The sequence below is a fragment of the Platichthys flesus genome, chromosome 2, assembly GCF_949316205.1.
Source record: "Platichthys flesus chromosome 2, fPlaFle2.1, whole genome shotgun sequence".
Taxonomy (NCBI): Eukaryota; Metazoa; Chordata; class Actinopteri; order Pleuronectiformes; family Pleuronectidae; genus Platichthys; species Platichthys flesus.
Genome location: NC_084946.1, coordinates 8728984 through 8747996, shown reverse-complemented (window position 1 = coordinate 8747996; position 19013 = coordinate 8728984). Strand labels below are relative to the sequence as shown.

At 42.4% G+C, this 19013-nt stretch overlaps 2 protein-coding genes across 2 annotated transcripts; both read left to right on the top strand.

Annotated features, from left to right (window-relative positions):
- Positions 1 to 172: 172 nt before the first annotated feature.
- On the top strand, positions 173 to 5400 carry LOC133961551 (cytochrome b-c1 complex subunit 1, mitochondrial). Its single transcript, XM_062396715.1, has 13 exons — positions 173 to 330; positions 1203 to 1343; positions 1433 to 1519; positions 2037 to 2166; positions 2292 to 2490; positions 2739 to 2818; positions 2907 to 3022; positions 3289 to 3432; positions 4066 to 4226; positions 4314 to 4399; positions 4488 to 4576; positions 4698 to 4773; positions 4868 to 5400. Exons 1-13 carry the CDS (start codon positions 268 to 270, stop codon positions 4930 to 4932), a joined length of 1437 nt encoding a protein of 478 aa, XP_062252699.1. The 5' UTR covers positions 173 to 267; the 3' UTR covers positions 4933 to 5400.
- Positions 5401 to 14385: 8985 nt separating this feature from the next.
- On the top strand, positions 14386 to 18616 carry cidec (cell death inducing DFFA like effector c). Its single transcript, XM_062396701.1, has 6 exons — positions 14386 to 14521; positions 15149 to 15217; positions 15706 to 15859; positions 16233 to 16382; positions 17048 to 17238; positions 18188 to 18616. The coding sequence occupies exons 2-6, from the start codon at positions 15165 to 15167 to the stop codon at positions 18366 to 18368; spliced, it is 729 nt and encodes a 242-aa protein (XP_062252685.1). The 5' UTR covers positions 14386 to 14521; positions 15149 to 15164; the 3' UTR covers positions 18369 to 18616.
- Positions 18617 to 19013: the final 397 nt, after the last annotated feature.

Genomic DNA, 19013 nt, shown 5'->3' with positions numbered 1-19013 from the left:
AAGGCCCCTGTGGCAAAAGCCATCAAGGTACATGGACAGTGTCACATGTTCATTGAAACATTTTTTTTAGATGATTTATAAAACTAAATAATGTATTTTATGTACTGTTTTTTTCACAACAGTTTAAAACTTGTGAAATACTTCACAGTGCTCAACCACCACAACATTTACAGCTGGTGGCGGTAGTGTGCGCCTGTAGAGGTGGTGAACATTTTCACGGGACGGAGAAGAAGAGTCTCCCCCTGTCTTCTGTAACCGTATAGAGAAATGGCGGCGTCCCTGTGCCAAGTCGGCAACACCGTGGGTCGAGCCCTCGCTAAAGCCCGCAGTGTGAGTACTGAATCAAAGTAGAACAAGAAGATGGATTCACAATGTGACTTGTCTGTGTGTACTGCTCTTGTTTCGGCACCGCGTTTGTTAACCGGCTACCTGAGCCTTTAGCAGCACAGATGCGGAGAAGTGTTAGCTAACCGGTTAGCATTAGTTAGCTACTAGTGTACGCAAGGTCACCTGGTACAGGAGCCAGAACCGGTGGTTACAACCACTTCATACGGTACATGTACTTTTGTATGTGTGTTATTACGATCAGCGTGTCGTCGTTTCACTCGCATCTGTCCGTTCACAAGGTCAGTAGCTGTCAGCCGTGTCGCTTGTCCTCAGTTGCCCCTCACACAAGCTTCCGGGCTAACAGCGTTAGCACGGTGACTTTGGAAGGAGAACACTGATCGATCTTTGATTGTTGAAGCACTTATCAGCAAGGGGAATAATAACACAAAGGCTGTACTGTTACACTGAGCATCTACTGTGAATAAATCACTTTAATATTCGGGAACAGGGCGGATCAGTGCCTTTTATTTAGTGTTGATCGAGCAGTTTATTGATCGAGTATAATTTTAAATTGATGAAGTCACTATCATCTTATATGTCACGATATAAATATATATATATATGTGTGTGTGTGTGTGTGTGTCCATAGTCATCTTCTGGCGGCTATACATAAGGTGTCAGTGTCAGCCTCAACTTTGGATTCCGTCCTGTTCCAAATGTTTCTTCTCTGCTTTGAATTTGAATGGATAAACAAGTGACTTTAATCCTCTAGATTTTTTTTGTACAAGATTTACGTTATGGATTCTCCTGGAAGTTTTATTTGAACAGAATTTTTAAATGACTCTTGTTGCTTCTCTGCGCCCCATCCCTTGCAGCCCCTACTGCTGTCTCTCAGGCGTGGTCAGGCCTCGGTCAGCTATGCTCAAAGCCTGGTGGGAGCCCCTGAAACCCAGCTCACCGCTCTCGACAATGGTTTAAGGGTCGCGTCTGAGGAGACTGGACATGCCACATGCACTGTAAGAACACAACAGTACAGGGTCTATTCCCAACAATTTAATGGTTTGTTATATGAGAGCTGTAGATGAACATGTCTCTTCTGTCACAGGTTGGTCTATGGATCAGCACTGGCAGTCGCTATGAGAACGAGAAGAACAATGGAGCAGGCTTCTTCCTGGAGCACATGGCTTTCAAGGTGGATATTGGTAGACTTTTTTCGCATAGAGACTCATGATGAACTATGTCTTAGACTGATGAATTTGCAACATCGGTCAGCCAAATATAAAGGAAAATGGGCTTCAACAGGCGTTATTGTCATCAGGGGGCATTTGCAGGCCACTTTGGCACCTAAGTGTCTTTATCGGCAGATATAGAGACTTAAGACCCTTTTATGGATGCTTTAAAAAAAAGGACCAAGTGAACTTAATTGGCATTATGTCTGAATTAAAATACTGTATATTTGAGCAAAGAGTAGGAAATAAGCAGAGTGATAAAGAGCTGACACTGTCTGGAACTAGGCAAAATGAAACTGATGTGATGACAGAAATATATATCAATACATCAATCTAAGTTTTAATCAGGTCTATAGCTTCTTTCTACTGAAAGTGTAGAGTTTTACAGCTGTTCCACACAGTTTAATTACATCCTAGGTTTTGACCTTGGCTTGCTGACCGTGTACATGTTAAGCAAATGTTCCTCACCTCTCTCCCCAGGGAACAAAGAACTACCCTCAGGCGGCCCTGGAGCAGCAGGTGGAGTCAATGGGTGGTCACCTGAGCGCCTACACATCTCGGGAGCACACTGCATACTACATGAAGACCCTCTCAAAAGACCTGCCCAAAGGTGATGGGATCCGTTTACAATAAACTGACTATTCTTGAGTTTTCATAATAATTCAGTTTTAAAATTCAAGCTATTCTTGTTTGGAAGAAGAAGACATTAACAAACCTGTTTCCTTTGTTTCCCAGCTGTGGAGTTGCTGTCAGAGGTGGTGCAGAGCTGCTCGCTGAATGAGGCAGAGATAGAGCAGCAGAGGGGCGTGGTGCTGCGTGAGCTTGAGGAAGTTGAGGGCAACGGGCAGGAAGTTTGTCTGGACATGCTGCATGCCACAGCCTTCCAGGGCACTCCTCTGGGACACACCGTGCTGGGACCTTCCAGCAATGCCAGGTAGGAACGACTGCATTTCATGTATTTTATCATTAGACACCATCTCAGGGCAACTCTGAACTTATTCCCACAAAAGCCCTTTGCTGTTAAAACAAAGCAGTGTTCTAATGATGCCAATAATGGGTTCAGGAGTAGAACAGCAACAACCACAATACTGTGGTATTTCTCATCACTTTATTCCATGAAATATTAAATTCCTCACCTTTTTTGTGTAAATTTATAACAATGCTCTTATTAAATTCTTCCAGGACTCTGAACCGACAGGACCTTGTCGATTACATCAGCAGTCACTACAAGGCTCCTCGCATGGTGCTGGCTGCTGCTGGAGGTAACAGCATCCTCCTGACACTGTCTGGAGGTTCTCTGGTAGCCTGCGATCCTTTGAATGACTTGGCGTTCATCCGATTCCTTTGCAGGTGTGAACCATGACGAGCTGGTCAGTTTGGCCAAGTCTCACTTCAGCGGAGTTTCCTTTGAGTACGAGGAAGACGCCATCCCTGTGCTGTCACCTTGCAGATTTACAGGCAGTGAGGTGAGATGTGTTCATTGTTTTATTTTGTTAGTATTTTATTCATTATTCTTTGTCAGTTTTGTTACATGGTGTCTTATCTAGTGTTGTTTCAGGTATTATATTTCCTTATTATAATTCTAATACATCAATGCAAGCTCAACAAAAGAGACTTGCATCCCTAACGGAATGCAGCACATACTTCCATTTGAAAGTTATGTGCTGTCCTACTCTATTTACTGTCTCGGCCATTTGGGTTGTTCATGTGTGCCTCTCCTGTCTCTCCTCAGATCCGTGTGCGTGACGATGCTATGCCTCTGGCACACATTGCCATCGCTGTGGAGGGAGCCAGTGCTGCCAGCCCAGACATCGTGCCTCTCATGGTGGCCAACTCCATCATCGGGAGCTTTGACCTCACCTATGGTGGTGGAAAGGTTGGTGTACAATCTTCTTCGTACAGGCATGTTACTTGATGCGGCTCAGAAAATGAAAACAGTGAGGAAATCGGTAACCTCCTGAACTAAATTCATCCTCTTGGTTCAGCACTGTCCCCTCTTAGCTTTGCCCACTCGAGGTTGAAGTGTCTTGAGTGGCCATGATAGAGGGGTAGATCACAGTCCTCTCGGAAAACCTGGGTCAGGGGCTTCACCCCTGCCTCTGGACCTGTCGGGAGGAACAATACCTAAAAAAAAAAAATAGCAGCTGCCGAAAATCTAGTTTTATGATTGAGCAACCATCCTTGGGTAAAATAGAAGCTCTAAATGTTGTGTAGTTTGTTTCAGTTATTCAGATATAAATGCATTTTATACACATACATTTTGTATGTGGAGTGTGGAAGCTGCTACCCTAGGTTTAGATACACAGATGAGGACTTTAACAGATAAGGAAGATGGAACACCAAACTTGTTTGAAAAGTTTTTTTTAAAGTCACAAAACTATAACCTACATCCAAAGCATTTCAGCCAAACACTGCATGTGTGTTTGACCTTCTCCATGATTGTCTTGTTGTAGAATCCCACTTTAAGAACAATAGAATATAAGCATCTATTTCTCCCTCTCATGTGCAGCATCTGAGCAGCCGCCTGGCTCGCCTGGCAGTGGAGGATAATATCTGTCACAGCTTCCAGGCCTTTCACTCCTCCTACAGCGACACCGGCCTGCTGGGCATTCACTTTGTCACTGATAGACACAACATCGAGGACATGATGCACTGGTCCCAGAACGCCTGGTCAGTAATAACATCAGGACCGACACACACGCTCGGAACACCATAACTGTAGTTTGACTTATTTCCTCCTCTCTCTGCTCCGTGCAGGATGAACCTGTGCACCACAGTGACAGAGAGTGATGTAGCCAGAGGCAAGAACGCTCTGAAGGCCAGCCTGGTTGGACAGCTCAATGGTATGTACTGCATCTGTCTGACATTTACACAAACACAAATAAAAAAACTTGTTGGTGTCACAAATCAACATATGTGTATGTCTTTTAGGAACAACTCCAATCTGTGATGACATCGGCAGACACGTCCTGAACTACGGCCGGCGTATTCCTCTGGCTGAGTGGGACGCTCGCATCGATGTGAGTTTATACTTTGACGTAGATGCTATAAAAGTTGTTCAGTCATTTAAAGCGAGGTGTTTTTTGTTGTTGTCCGTCTCTAGAAGACTTGTTCTCACCTCCTCCCTGTCTCTCCTTTCAGGCCGTGACCCCCAGGATGGTTCGTGACGTCTGCTCTAAATACATCTACGACAAGTGTCCTGCTGTGGCAGCAGTCGGTGGGTTTACCTGGGAGTTTGTTCCTTTTACAGTAAAATTACAGGCCGGACTCTGATGATTGTCTATAATCTGCTACTCTTGTCCCTTTTCCAGGCCCCGTAGAGCAGCTGCCTGACTACAACAGAGTGCGCAGTGCCATGTACTGGCTCAGGTTTTAAGATGTGTTGTCTTGTTGCTCTGTGTGTCCCACGTTGGAAACTCCTCCTCCTCCCAAACCTCATCTCGCTTTCGTCCCGTCATCGCTGCGAGAGTCATCACCTGAGGATTGTCCGCCCTCTGCTCGGCAGCACAGGCAGCCATCCATTCTCTCTCTTCCCCCCTTCCTTATTATCCTGCCCATTGATCACTCGTAGTCAGCCATGAGGATGGCAGCCAGCTTGCAAACGGTAGACATTGGTTACCTCTTGATTTTACTGCACAGCTCCTTGTCACCTGCTTCTGACTTGCAGAGTGGAGGGGGGAGAGGGTGGACTTGCATAAGATATAATCTACTGGACACATTACAGTCGGTAATACATACAGCTTGGAGTATATTTATAATTTCTGTAAAATTTGTTTCTGTCCTCTATTGTACATAACAGAAGCCCTCATTCCAACAAAAATAAAAAAATACTGTAAAACACGGATCTATTGTATTTTGTCTCTTTCATATGTACAGTTGCATGTGATGATGTTGCTTTTTTAAAGTATCCACACAACCTATATGTTAAATTATAGACTTTAACTTCAATTTTTTGTTTTATAGTCACCCATCCTCCATTCATTATCCCGTGGCAGCCATTGAGGAGGTAAACTATCCTCAATGAGGATTGTTGTAAATCAACAGCATTGCTGCCCCTGCCCCTGGGCCTTGTCTTTTTTTTTCATGTTAACTTCTATTTCTTGCACTTTGATACAAAGTATACAGAAATGCTGAGCACATCAGTGTTTAATATATTCTTCCTTTTATTCTTAATTTTTCTGTCGAGTATTTTTCTTAATTTTTTTCTTATTTGGTTGTTTTTTCGCTCTCTGTATTTAAGTTAAATGGGTGTCTGCATTGTGGGCTCTAAGTAGCGCATATTTATTACAATGTTATTTATTAGTGTAAAATATACACTTAAAAAACTAAAAAGTTTGGATTTCAACAAAAGTTGGAAGGTAAAACAACAGACTCTCAAAAATAACACAGATGTAAAATATCACATGCAAGTGCCAGTCCCCTCGATCCTTTTTTAGGGAAAATTTTGAGAGTCATGGTGGAGGAGTTTTGGAGGAATGGCCAAACACAAACTAACAAACCACTGCACTGATTCTGATTGCTTCGATGCATAGTCAATCGTACTAGATAAATATTATTATTATAATAATTATAAATAGCTGTGTCTGCAGGCTCCTCAAACAATTACCCTAATTATTTTATTCAAACCTGTTTTCAAATCTGGAATCCACCTCAGTATCAGTTGGCCTATAGATTTTCGAACAGCATATTGATGAACTCGGCTGTGTTTATACCTACATGCTATGTTTCATATTGTTTTTTTCTGTATAATGATAACATATTCAGAATGTACATGTAAAAAAACACAGTTGGGTTGATGTGACCGACTGAGGTACGTCATGATGCAAACGTTGACTGTATACAGAGTTTTTATTATCAGATGGCTTGAGTGATTAAAGCTGGACCTGCTTTGATATGATGAATCACTGAGATGACATCAGCTCACATTCATGTGCACTCCTGCGTCACGCCGTTACTGCGACGATGGCAGAACTGGTCCGACCCAGGACATCTTGTTTGCTGCTGGATGACATCTGTGTGACCCGTGTTTGTTTATCTGAAGGTAACCGAGACGGCTCGTAATCCTGAGGGCCCCCGAGGGCCAGCAATCGTAATCAGCCTGGACTCATAATATTCATATCATTACTCGGATGAGGATAAAACCCATGAAGGGTCGGACTGGAGGTGAATCAGGGAACGAGCTAGGCCTTGTCTCGGTGACTGTCCCTCCTGAGCCTGACAGCCTCTTCCTCCTTATTGCTCTCCAGAGGGCTTTCTCTCAGTCTGTCCTCCCATCACCGCGTTCCTCTCCTCCTCCTGTTCTGTAAAGTTCTGTAAATAGAACATATAATCGTAAAATAGGTTCCTCCAAGTGGCAACTATCCACAGAGTCCACGGTTTGTGTTCAACATGTCATAAATTGCAGGGAGACATGGCTGTGATGTTCGTCGACTCGTCGTGCACAAGGTCAGATGGGAAAAGTTGACATCGTTGAATTGTGCTTATACTGATTTATTGATGATGTGATATTAGATCTTCAATCAAATCGATCATTTCAAAAAACAAGGGATACATTTTCTCTTGCTTTTATCCTGCGGGACACTCTTGCCCCAGAGATCTCTGATTAATGACACCACAGTTAGTGGCTGCTGCTCCAGAATACATGCACCCTGTAAGAAGTGAATCATGTAGTTGTGTTGTTATGTAGCAATTCTTTTTCCAAAGATGGTGACGTAGGATGTTTGTCTTAGGTTCTGATGTTTTGCCTGAGGACTGACGACTTAATGATAAATGTTCTGTTTGTTTGTGAGCATGCAGTCTCAGTAAAGGAAACAGTGTATGCATGCCTTAGCTCTGCAGTATCACATTTTCACCCCGCTCAATGAGAATGTGATACAAAAAAGATACCCACACCATGACTCTCTGCCTGTAGTGTTTCATCTGCACTGACGATGAGAAGGATTGTTTTCCTTCACTGAGCTTGGTATTTGTTCATGGACACTGAAGAAGAAAGCAGCGGACATCAGGTGGTCACAGAAATTGTCCAGTGACTAAATCCCTCTTTGTCTTTGCAGCTGTGACTCACTCTTGTATCTGCATCATAACCTGACTGTTATATCACGCATCAGTCATTCTGTTAACTGTACGGAGCTCAAGCACTTATGTGCTGCTCTTTCTCATCCAGAAAAAATCACTGTGCACATTCACACAAAGTGAAATCTAAAATAACTCGGATAGAAACAACACACACATATTGGATACAGTATGATGAGATTTTTGTTTTGTAGATTTTGAATGTGCTGTATACACTTAAAAGTGAACAAAACATACATATTGACACCAACAGAAAGGTACAATAAAGTATACACACATAGGCACATAAAGGAAATCGCGTAGAGCAAAAAAAACAAAAGATAGAGGACCTAGAGTTCATGACTTCTCTTTTAATAATTCGTCCCAAACTTCACATAGTAGGCCCAATCCTCAGCCTAACATCTAAGATACTGGGACATTGTGACAATATCCACAGCTACAGTGACACAGCAGCACTGGTTTTAAACTGCTCTGCATGTCTAACACACACACTAACCACAGAAGATTATGATTTATGACCTGACCACTTACGCCATGTTTTCCTTGAAACATGTTTTCAACTTCAAATGTATTGATTTACTTTAACTGGACTTGTTTTTTTGTCCTGATAAGGAAGACAAGTCCCCATAATGTGACTGAGTAAACAGATTTAGGTCCCCCTAGCATTAGTAATCACTTGACCAACCTGTCTGTGTGACTGACGACACACGGACTCATCACCAGAATGTGGGATGTGTTAATCAGATGCTCATTGTATTTCAGTGTTTGCTGGTACTTAACTTCTGTTAGAGGTGGTAGGTTACACTTGGACTTTGAAAGCGCCCTGAGGCATTGATCCAATTCATTACAAACTACTGTGATTGTCATTGTGTTATTTATAGAAAGAGAAATACGCAATAAGTGTGGAGGAAATGAGATGAAATGAGGGGAGGGCGATGGGGTGCAGAGATGTAACAGATAAAGAGCAGAGAGGGGCAGTGTCACAATGAAGTGCTCATGTGGGTGAGGACAAAGTCGTGGACGAGCAGCCAGGAGTCCAGTTCAACATCTGACGGCGTGCTGCACGGGTCACCTCTCCAGCAGCTCACCAAGGAGAAGAGACAGAAGATCCAGCATCAGGACATCAGAGCTCTGCTTCAGTCCAGAGGAGGGACGAGGACCAACGTTTCACAGTGGTCACACTGAGTGAGTACAGACTGGGCTCAGGATATTTGATAGACAGAGGTTCAGCTGCACATCAAGCAGAGAACAATGCATGATATATTAGAGAGTTAGATGACTTATGTTACAAGTTGCTGAAAATTAGGAATTTAATTTTTTTTTTTCTTGATACATTTAAAACTTATTTAAATGATTTTTTGCTAAAACAAACTTTAATTTACAATGAACCAGCTGCTGCACAGTGGACATTAGTTTATCTCTGTTACAGGTTCAGGTGATTGAAGTGTAAATGTTGGCTGGATATTACTGATGAATGACATTATATCACTTTTATATTATTTTGCTGCGGTGTTGCACAAATCCAATCTTTAAAACCTTGTTGTTTATCACCTAATCCTCGTTTATGGCTAAAGTGAGTTTTGATTTGAAGTCAATAATGAATCATCATAATTTTGTGGTTGTCATATTACTATAAATGAGGATATTCCTGATACATGCCATCTCTGAGTGAGCCCCCCCAGTGCCACGATTGTGTAACTCTGAGTTTACTGCATGATCGACGTGTTCCTCTTCTCTCCCTGCAGACAGCTCGGACCATGAGGAGCGTGCGTGTGTGTCTGTGCCTGGCTCTGCTGCTGCCCTGGTGCGTCCAGAGCCAGAGGAGCGCCCTCTCCAAGCTGGATGAAGACACGCAGAGGGACGTGCTGGCCGTGGACATCCTCAACCGCAGCGGCGTGCTGAACTCGCTGCTGCGGTCCGAGCATCACATGGTGCTGAGGCGAGCACGAGTCCCGCGACCGGCCTCCCTGGTGCCCAAGAGAGCCCAGCAGGGGTCCCGCTTCGCCCTGTCCCTCGACGTCCCCACCAGCATCCTCAGCGTCCTCATAGACCTGGCCAAGAACCAGGACATGAGGACCAAGGCTGCGGCCAATGCAGAACTCATGGCACGAATAGGCAGGAGGAAATGAGGAGCCCCTGCGTGGGAGAGGTGTTGATTGAGGAATTCTCACCCTGCAGCACGTTGAGGCTCAGACACCTGTTTAGAAACAAAGTTAGTTCAGGTGATACCAAGCATCACGGTCAGTATCTGTCCTATAGAGCTTAGATCTGCTTTACTTTTATACTCCTATTATAATTCTTTACTATATCAGCTCAATGTAAAAACCCTCCATGGACTGACTCTGGAAATAGTGATAACAAGAAAGGAGGATGCAAAAACAAAGTCACACAAGAGGAATCTGCAAACAATGTCACAGAACACAACACGAAGCTGGTCTTTTGTCTCAGAGGTTATTCAGCCGTGGGTCGCACAGTGTGATCAGCTTCTGAAATCTGCTTCCTGTGTCTCCATGTGTACAAAGAAAAGGTTGTTCAATTAAATCCAATGTGATGATCAGTATTTTTTCTTCTCAAGTCTAAATTCATTTCACCATGCACCCTTAGTGTAATTACAAGCATCAGCAACCCCATAACAGCACAGATGAATGGGCCTGCGTCAGCCACAGTGGGGCCTGATGTGTGATAATGGGACAAAGGGCCACACAGGATATTGACCTCTGAGGGAGCAACAGACACTTTCCCATAAACCTTTGTTCTCGTAGCACTTGATAAATTTGGCAAACGAGGCGCAGCCATTTTAGGTCTGATGCGTTATCCGCTCAGCGTTGGACTCGTATCGGTGGCATGATTCATCTGGGCTCCTGCAGCGAGCATGACATGTGCAGCAGCAAATAAACGGCTCATCTGATTTAGATTGGAGTGTGTTCTGTCTTCCACTGGTCATGACGTTGATGTAATCCAGGCATCGCTCCGAGCTGTTGTGGCTTTCCTGAGTCAAACGTGTGCAAATAGAACAGATAATGGAGATAATGAGAAAACATAGAGGATAATATTAGTATTATTATGATTGGATTACAATGTATAACTCATTAAGACCACTTAAAATGATCCTGCAAATATTCAGTTTCATTGTTATCCCAGCTGACATCAAGGTTTTTAATATTTTCTATTTGAAGAAGTCATAAAGAGTTTTCTCAGGCCTCTGACTCAGTTTATGTAATTAGTATATTCCCTGAGTGGCCACAATCTTTAATCAGTCTTTTCAGATGAGAGTTTCACACATCGGCCTATTTGTGCTATTGTTGCTAATAACAAAGAAAATAACCAGCGGCACAAAGTAAGTTCTGTTCTTAAGAATAATTTTGAGTTTCTTTTTTTTTCCACAACATTTTCAAGGAAATTTTTTACTTTATACCCAAAAGTAATTTGACAAAATTAATTTGATATTTTCACATGACTTTCTTACTAAACGTGAGACCATTTATTAAATATGGTACATTGCTATATTTTTTTCAAAGCACCAAACACAAACAAAAATGTTGAATTATTTCCCCTTTGACAATAATAATATTGATATCAAAATACTTTTAACAAATTCATACAGTTCAACACCTAAATGCAACAATAGAAATGTGCTATGTCCAAATATCCCGTGTTAAAGTCTGTGCATCAATAAGACAATTTAAAAACACTCCAGTACAAAGGATAGTCCTGCATTACAAATCCTACTTGCACAACAATAGTGAAATTACATTTAATTTAAGTATAAAAAACAAAAGTGTGTGTTCTCTGACATGCATACATGTATTACATTTATGGTTGTGAATCCTTAACACTGATGCCTCAGTGTATAAGCAGCTTTTTTCTGCTGTCCTTAGTCGAGGTAGATTTAATTACATTATCAATAGTTCAGCTCCTTTCTTACTTCATTTCGATGGCCCCACCAACAAGATACACCTGGATGGTCCTGATGATGACTTTCAAGTTTGGAAAGAAGAGGACATTTTTCGTGAGTTTTCCTCCAGTCTTTACTTTTTTTGTGCTACATTAGCTCATTTGACTTATTTAGGTTTCAAACAGGAAGTCAATCATCAAACATAATACTTCTTACAGTTTGCAAAAAGACACAACTTAGAAAGGTTGGACACCACAAGTTGAATTTACATTTTTTTAACAGTGCATTGTATATGTGCTTCTGAATTACAACATCTTCATTTTAAAAGTATCTCCTACTGTAGTTGAGGAAAGAATATGGAAACATTAAAGTACAGGATTGTAATTTAATGTACTTGAGTAATTGTATTTAATCAGCTTCCATCCCTTCAAACCAAAAGTTTGTTTGTATGAACCTGGGGCTGAAACTTGTCATTCTGCAAATGAGAACAACTTTTTAAATGAACTTTCTTTTACTGAAGTATTTCTCTATTGTGTAATTTGTACTGGAATTCAGAATCCTTCTTTCACCACTGTCCAAAGCTGTGAAAGGAAATACACATGAAGCATGAACGGATGCACTTCCTCTTGTGTCCACATGATGTCCTCATTGTCTTTCTTCAATTTACATGTCTTTGACTGTGGCTTCTGTTTTATTAGCTGAACCCTCTGGACAAACATGTCTCCACAGGGTAACCATTAACGTAGACATAGAGGACAAGTAAGTATCAGTGTTTTACTGATTCTCTCCTCATTTATCACACTGGATTTATAAAAAAAATGCATTTATCATGTTTATTGTGTCAAATATAAAACAAGATGGAGAATGTGGTCGAAGACCAGCGATATTCTGTCAGTACAGAGTGAAGATGTGGTGGTAAGTCTTTATTTGTCATGAAGGGGAACTTCTTCTGTTAGGTTCTGTATAAGACCTCCTCCTTCTTAAGAAGGGTTTAATCCCCTTCCCCTCATATCTACCTCGAACTGTTATTTCATTCCAATAGGTTTTTGGTTGTTATACTAATTTCTCATAACTGCTTGTTAAAAGTGACAAGTTGAAGAGATACAGACATTTTCAATCCAAACCCATACTGATGATATATTTAATCATCCTATATGGTCTTTATGTATTTTATTAATTGAATGCTGCAGATACATATGTTATTATAGAAAACACATTTTCTCACTGGGTCCTGATGGCATGTTCCTCTGTTAATTCCCTGACATCATGTTGGGTCACTGTGAATTTCAACAGCTTTTCTCCTTTTTCACTTCTCATTTAATTTAATTTAAAGCGTATGTGACGATACCACATGTTATAAGCTGTCATCTAGTCAAACACGTAATGTCAGGCCTGATTGTTTGTGTGTTTATGAAACAACAAGATACATTTTTGATTGTGTGTGTGTGTCTCTGTGTGTGTGTATGTTTGTGTGAGTGTCAGTGATGTGCTGCTCAGCTGTGTGTGTAAATGTAAAAAAAACACAGGTTGAAACACAGCCTCTGGGAATGTCATGTGAATTATTGAAGAGAACAGCGATGAGATTACTTTCTGCTCTTTCATGTGTTTTTAAGTGTATGGAGCCCTTGAGCAGGGCAGACATTTCAGCAGCAGGAGTGTAAGTGAGAGTCACTTATGATCCAGTCCACAGCAACATGTTCATTCTTACTCCTTTAACCCTTCAGTGGTTTTACATTAACCAACAGTGGGAAATTTTCTCTTACAAGGAAAATCGAAGCATTCTCCTGCTTTATGATCGAAGCAGTGGCTCAGTGTTTTCCTACTAACACAGCAGATTTAAAGCTGAACCTGTCACATCTTTTTCACATCTTCCCTGGGTTTCAAATGATGTCACTGGTGCACACGGATGAGGTCGGTCTACCTGTAGCTGTTGTTGTGTAACATGATGTGATGACACACCCTGTCTGCTTGATCCTACACTTGTAAGATAAAGAGGTGAACATTGAACCATGACCTCACTCCGAAAATGTCCATGATTAGAGCTTTTCAGTAATCGTCATATTCTCCTTGACCTCTTACCTGGGTCGTAATATGAATTTGGACTATATTAAAAACAGTCCTGGGTAGAGTGACAACTCATTTTATTTTGATGATAGCCAACTTTATCTCTTTTTCTGATCTACATTTAAGGGTGCAAATTCAAGCAGAAACAGGCAGCTACCTCCCGCTTTTTAATCGGTATCCTTATTCAATGTAGGTGTGATGTCATGACTGTATTTAACACCAGATTAAATAGATTTATTAGAATAAACCTTCTTAGATGTACCACTCTTCTTCGAGGGCATCACAACGTATATCACATGACTAAATAAGAAGACAGAAATCGGGTTATTAAAGCGCCAATGTTTTGACGAGAAGGAAAACAGAAAAGAGGAAGGAAAGGAAAAAACTTAGAGAAAACCCAACAGACAAGTATTTTGACAATCTCTAGTAGAGAATATTCAAGAGCCATGAAACCAACCTCGTATTGTATGATCTAGGACTTCTGGTCATCTTATAAAACATTTGTGTTAACTTTAAAAACACACTCTCACCATTTAGCAGAAAAAGAGTCTTTCCAAGCAGGTTAATCTGAATAATCCAGTTTGTTTTCACAGGGACTGTCTCCTCTGTAGTGACATTTGGGGGAATTGACCCTTTTGAATTGCTCAGTAAATCTCATTATGTTTGTGTATGTATCAAACCACCAGGGCTGTGTGGGACTGTTCATGACAGTTGCTCAATAAAGCTTGATGGTTTGTAACTGGATCAATAGTCATCAGCACAAAGTTCAGGAACCAAGTGGTGCAACATTCCGCAACAAGAGAAGAGTGTGAATCATCACTTGAGGATTAGTGGTGCAAACTGAGGCAGCAGCAGCACTTCAGAGCAACACCACTGCGATAGGATTATATTCAAAGGCACTCAGGACGGAGAAGGGTTGCCTTTCTGGAACTGTGTAAGATCATCTGTGTTATAGATTTAGAAAATGGTTTTACTGGGACGTTTTTGTGAAAAGTGGGTAGTTTATTTTGAAAAGAGATTTGTTTTTACACATGAGCTAGTTTCGATACATTTATTTTTGAAAGCCTGGAGAGTAAATCCAATTTACTTCAGATTGTTTGTTTCATTACCTCCATCAGCGTTCTTTTGTATTGATATATTGCAGCACCACACAAACAACTGCTGGATGGATTACCACCAACCCCAGGGGAAGGATGTGGATTTGGATAGAACTCGTTACATTTTGGGGCAGATACTCGATTTTATGTTTTTCATTCTTGAGAATTTAAATTGGCAATTTTTTCATGTTTCTACCCATTTCCCAGAGATTAATTTGTGGCTCTGGATGAAAATTATCAGGCACATTAACTGAACTAATATCAAGTGTTAGTCATTTGGTGTAGCTTGGTTGAATTGAATGGGACTGTTGGGCCTTGATGGAGATATATGCCATTGGAGTTTAATAACAGAAAATAAAAGTATAACTTGCTCTTCCTTTTCTGTGAGGCCTCTTGCACTGTTTACTAGTAGAGGCGTGTTGCCTTGCAGCTTAAATCTACCAATACTGCCACTTCAATTGCAGGTCGAGGTGCACCCAGATGGATTATGCCATGAAGTCTCTCAGCCTTTTGACTCCGTCTTCCTTCTCCAAGTAAGAGCCCTGCTTCGCCAGCTGATTATGATCAGTTTTTAGAAAGGTTTAACTCTTTTAATTATTTATAATTATTATTGACATGCATTAAATAAGTATGCTTGTATACAGATACATGGCAGGCACTAAACACTGACACACTACATATATTACCTGACTGAAAACCGTAATATACCAAAACAAACAGATACCATGAAACAAAACAAACCAGTTGGGGGTTGAAGGTACAGATCAATAACAGTTTAATTTAATCACATAATCCATTTTTCAAATATGATCTTATTAAGATCCAGGGCCCGTCTTCACCATGGTCGTAATCCTGTTCCATTGACAATAAATACACAAAATCTTTTAACCAATTTTCAATACTAAAGCAATTTGGTTTATGTAATTTCCAATTCATCATAATATACTGACAAATTCGTGAGATATGTGAACATTTGTTTATCTTCTACCTTTGTGCTGAATGTTTTGCATTTTGCTCTCAGGTGTGTGACAGCCAGCATGTCGGCCAGCGCCTCCATGACCCAGCAGCTCCTGTCAGGTCGAGCTCCTCGGACGAAACCCTTCAGAGTTACGAATGCCGACTGCAGTGTGAAGAAGGGCATCATGGCCGACACGCTGCAAGACCTGATGACCAAGGTGAGGAGGGAGGGAGGAGCATGGGATGTGAGGAGAGATGGAGGAGCATGGGAAGTGAGGTGGCAGAGGAGGTTTGTGACAGTGGGTCCAGCATTCGAAGGAATAGTAAGATTGAAGACACAGTGATGAAGCGAGAACACACGCTGGTGTGTGCAGAGGATTAAAATGACCACAGAGTGTGACTCATGTATTGCACTGTGATTCTCCTGCACATTTCAAACTCGTGCTGCTTAAAGTTCACGAGTCTGTCACTGTCGGATGAGTCTGTGGCAATGTCTTTATATGGGGAAACATTTATCTTGAGTGATGTGAGTCTGGCCTGTTAACCATGTGATGCACGTCTGTCTTTGCCTGTCCGTCCCTGCTGTCTCAGGCCAGCGAGTCGTTGAGCGTCCCGTGTGTCGGTGCCTTGGTGCTGGATGAAGACGGCACCGGCGTGGACACAGAGGAGTTCTTCCAGACGCTGCCTGACAACACCGTCCTCGTGCTGCTGGAAAAAGGACAGAAGTGGAGCCAACATCCAGTATGTCTTTTTCACATCAACCACTAGGTGGCACTGTGGTTCAGTTGCTTCACTGCACTACACAGAGGGAAGCTTGACATATTGATGGTCTTCTTTTGTTTTGCCATGTCATTGAGTCTTTGATGAATAAAATGACTGACGGAGAGACCTCTCGCTCCTGAATGAAGAAGCCATGAATAAAGAACGTACATGCATCTAATCTCCGAAGAATAACACTTCAACCATTCAGTGAAATTGAATAGCACCAAACATTTTCTCTTTCAGACTGAATAGAGCAGTAATATGTCAGTTCTTGTGCAGCTGCAGAGCACAGGCGAGCACCAGAGATTAATTTCTTTCTTCCTAATTTGTTGAGGGAAAAATGAAAGGCATGGTGTTGAATATTAATCAGACCCCGTTGTATCATCAAATATGACTCATGTTCGCCCAAAAGCAATTCATTTCCATATGAAATTGATGCAGGAGATGATTTGCATTCTCCATCCCAAATACTTACCCTGCTGACCTCGCATTGATCCTGCCTGGTAGTCACCCGCCATCATCCTCAGCACTGACAGGAGCGGCTTCAGTCAGTATGTGTGGCTGGTGGAGCCGTCATCCGGTCCAGTTTGCTGCCACACCACCTGCGTCTGTGCCCCTCTGACCTGACTCATGTCCCCTCTCAGGACAGCCCCTCCAGAGATCAGCTCGGTGAGCAGAGGCGGCGGCACCGGACAGATGTGGCCAAGCTGACCCTCGACCTCTACAAGAACAACCCCAATGATTTCATTGGCTGCCTGAACGTGAAAGCGACCCTGTACGGTGCTTATTCCGTGTCCTATGACCTGCGCTGTTATGCTGCCAAAAATATGTTGAAGTGAGTGAAAATGATCACCAAATATATGAGGCCTTGTGTGATTTATATGCTGTTGTGTCGAACCATTGCGTAACCGTTTTGTCTATTTTCCCCCAAGGATCATTGAAGCCCTTTTCGGATCCTTGGTAAAGGTTAATTCAGTTAGAGATGAATTTCAATCCATTTTAATGAGTTTCTAATACATAAATTACCAAGCGGATCGTCACCTTTTGACAATACAGCCACCCACTAACAATTCAGTCATTATCTGGTCCACATCCTGCTGTGAGCTGCTTTAATAACACATTGACAGCAGTTGCAGTATTCTGTGCACAGCCCCTACAATGTAAAGCATGAAGTTATGCTGTACTGAGTTCACCCGTGTGGGCGGCAGAGCTAAAATAGAACAAAGGTTAGATTTTACACCGATTAATTTCGGGAAGAGTTATGTCATTGCTGCCGAGATCTGCTGGTTTTCAGCTTTAACACGGAGCTTCGGTCAGAGAGGATCACATTTGGCAGATTGTCACAAACTCAGCTTTTGAGCTCACAATGCAGAGTAAGAGGTGTGGGTCAATTGTCAGCGTCATGAGATGTGGTTGATGTGTGAAATGTCCCTCTGAGGTTGTGAGTCGTTTTCTCATCAGCTGATGTGGAGTAAGTCAGCAACGTTACGTTGTTTTGACACAAGAATGGAGGATGTGAGCAAGCAAATCAGCTGTGAGCAGAAAATAAGGACACATAGCACCTGAGAAAAGCTGCTTGTGGAAGTATTTTGAGTTTTACACATAGACAGATGTTTATCGACTTAGTACCTTGCAATCTGTGGGCTCACCTGTTAGCTTCCCATCCAAGTGAAGCAGCAGGGGAGCTACCACAGACGAGCCGAGCAACATCAAGTGCTCACCCTTTCACCCTCCTCTGACTTATCCAAACGAACCGCATGTCATGTTGAAATCGTTCGTTCCAGGGAGGCTCTGCGATGGACCATCTTCTCCATGCAGGCCACGGGCCACATCCTGCTGGGCTCGTCCTGCTACATCGAGCAGCTGCTGGATGAGGAGGAGGAGGCCGAGAAGAGCCTGGCGCTGCCACAGGAGAACAGGATCAGACAGCTGCAGAGCATGTTGCTGGGAAAGATCGCCCACTGATGATGGTCTGCATGGCGGAGGGGACAATTCTCAGATTGAGCACAAAGATGAAACGATCAATATTTACCTGATCAAATCGCTGCAGGTTGGAAACATGGCAGATGTTACAACAGCTCACGCCTCACAGTCACTTTCTTGCTCTGTTAAATTTATTTGTCCCACACTACATGTTATCCCTCAGAAAGCACTTTTACTCACCACTCTAACTTTTCCTTTGGAGATGAATAAATAAAACTTTTTATATCCCACACCTGAAACTTCCTTTAATTTCGACAAGTCCTCTCAGATGTGCAGTGTGAGCCCATTAGACTGGTGCTTGTGTGTGGTTCCTGTTCACAGTCGGTGTAATTGGCCACAGGTCCAGCTGTCTCTCCCACGCTTCTCTAATTGTCCCCAAGCTGCAGCCTGCCCCCGAGACGCAGGCGAAGAGAAGGGGAATAGCACGCAGCTGCAGGAGGCGAGGGAAGGGAAGCAAACCATTAGACAGAGAGACAGCGAGAGAGAGAGAGAGAGAGAGAGAGACAGCGAGAGAGAGAGAGAGACTTCAGCTGGTCACAGAAGTGCCACTTTTGCCATCTTGTCGTGGAAAGTGGGAAAAAAGGCTGAACAGGTTTTTAACAGATTGGCCGACGGATGCATCGTGAA

Excerpts from the sequence above, each read along its gene's own strand:
- LOC133961551 (XM_062396715.1), top strand. The coding sequence starts at position 268 with ATGGCGGCGTCCCTGTGCCAAGTCGGCAACACCGTGGGTCGAGCCCTC. Across the intron at positions 1,344-1,432 it reads CTGGACATGCCACATGCACT|GTTGGTCTATGGATCAGCAC; the intron begins GTAAGAACACAA and ends CTTCTGTCACAG. Across the intron at positions 4,227-4,313 it reads CACTGGTCCCAGAACGCCTG|GATGAACCTGTGCACCACAG; the intron begins GTCAGTAATAAC and ends TGCTCCGTGCAG.
- cidec (XM_062396701.1), top strand. The coding sequence starts at position 15,165 with ATGGATTATGCCATGAAGTCTCTCAGCCTTTTGACTCCGTCTTCCTTC. Across the intron at positions 15,218-15,705 it reads ACTCCGTCTTCCTTCTCCAA|GTGTGTGACAGCCAGCATGT; the intron begins GTAAGAGCCCTG and ends TTTTGCTCTCAG. Across the intron at positions 17,239-18,187 it reads GCTGCCAAAAATATGTTGAA|GGAGGCTCTGCGATGGACCA; the intron begins GTGAGTGAAAAT and ends CGTTCGTTCCAG.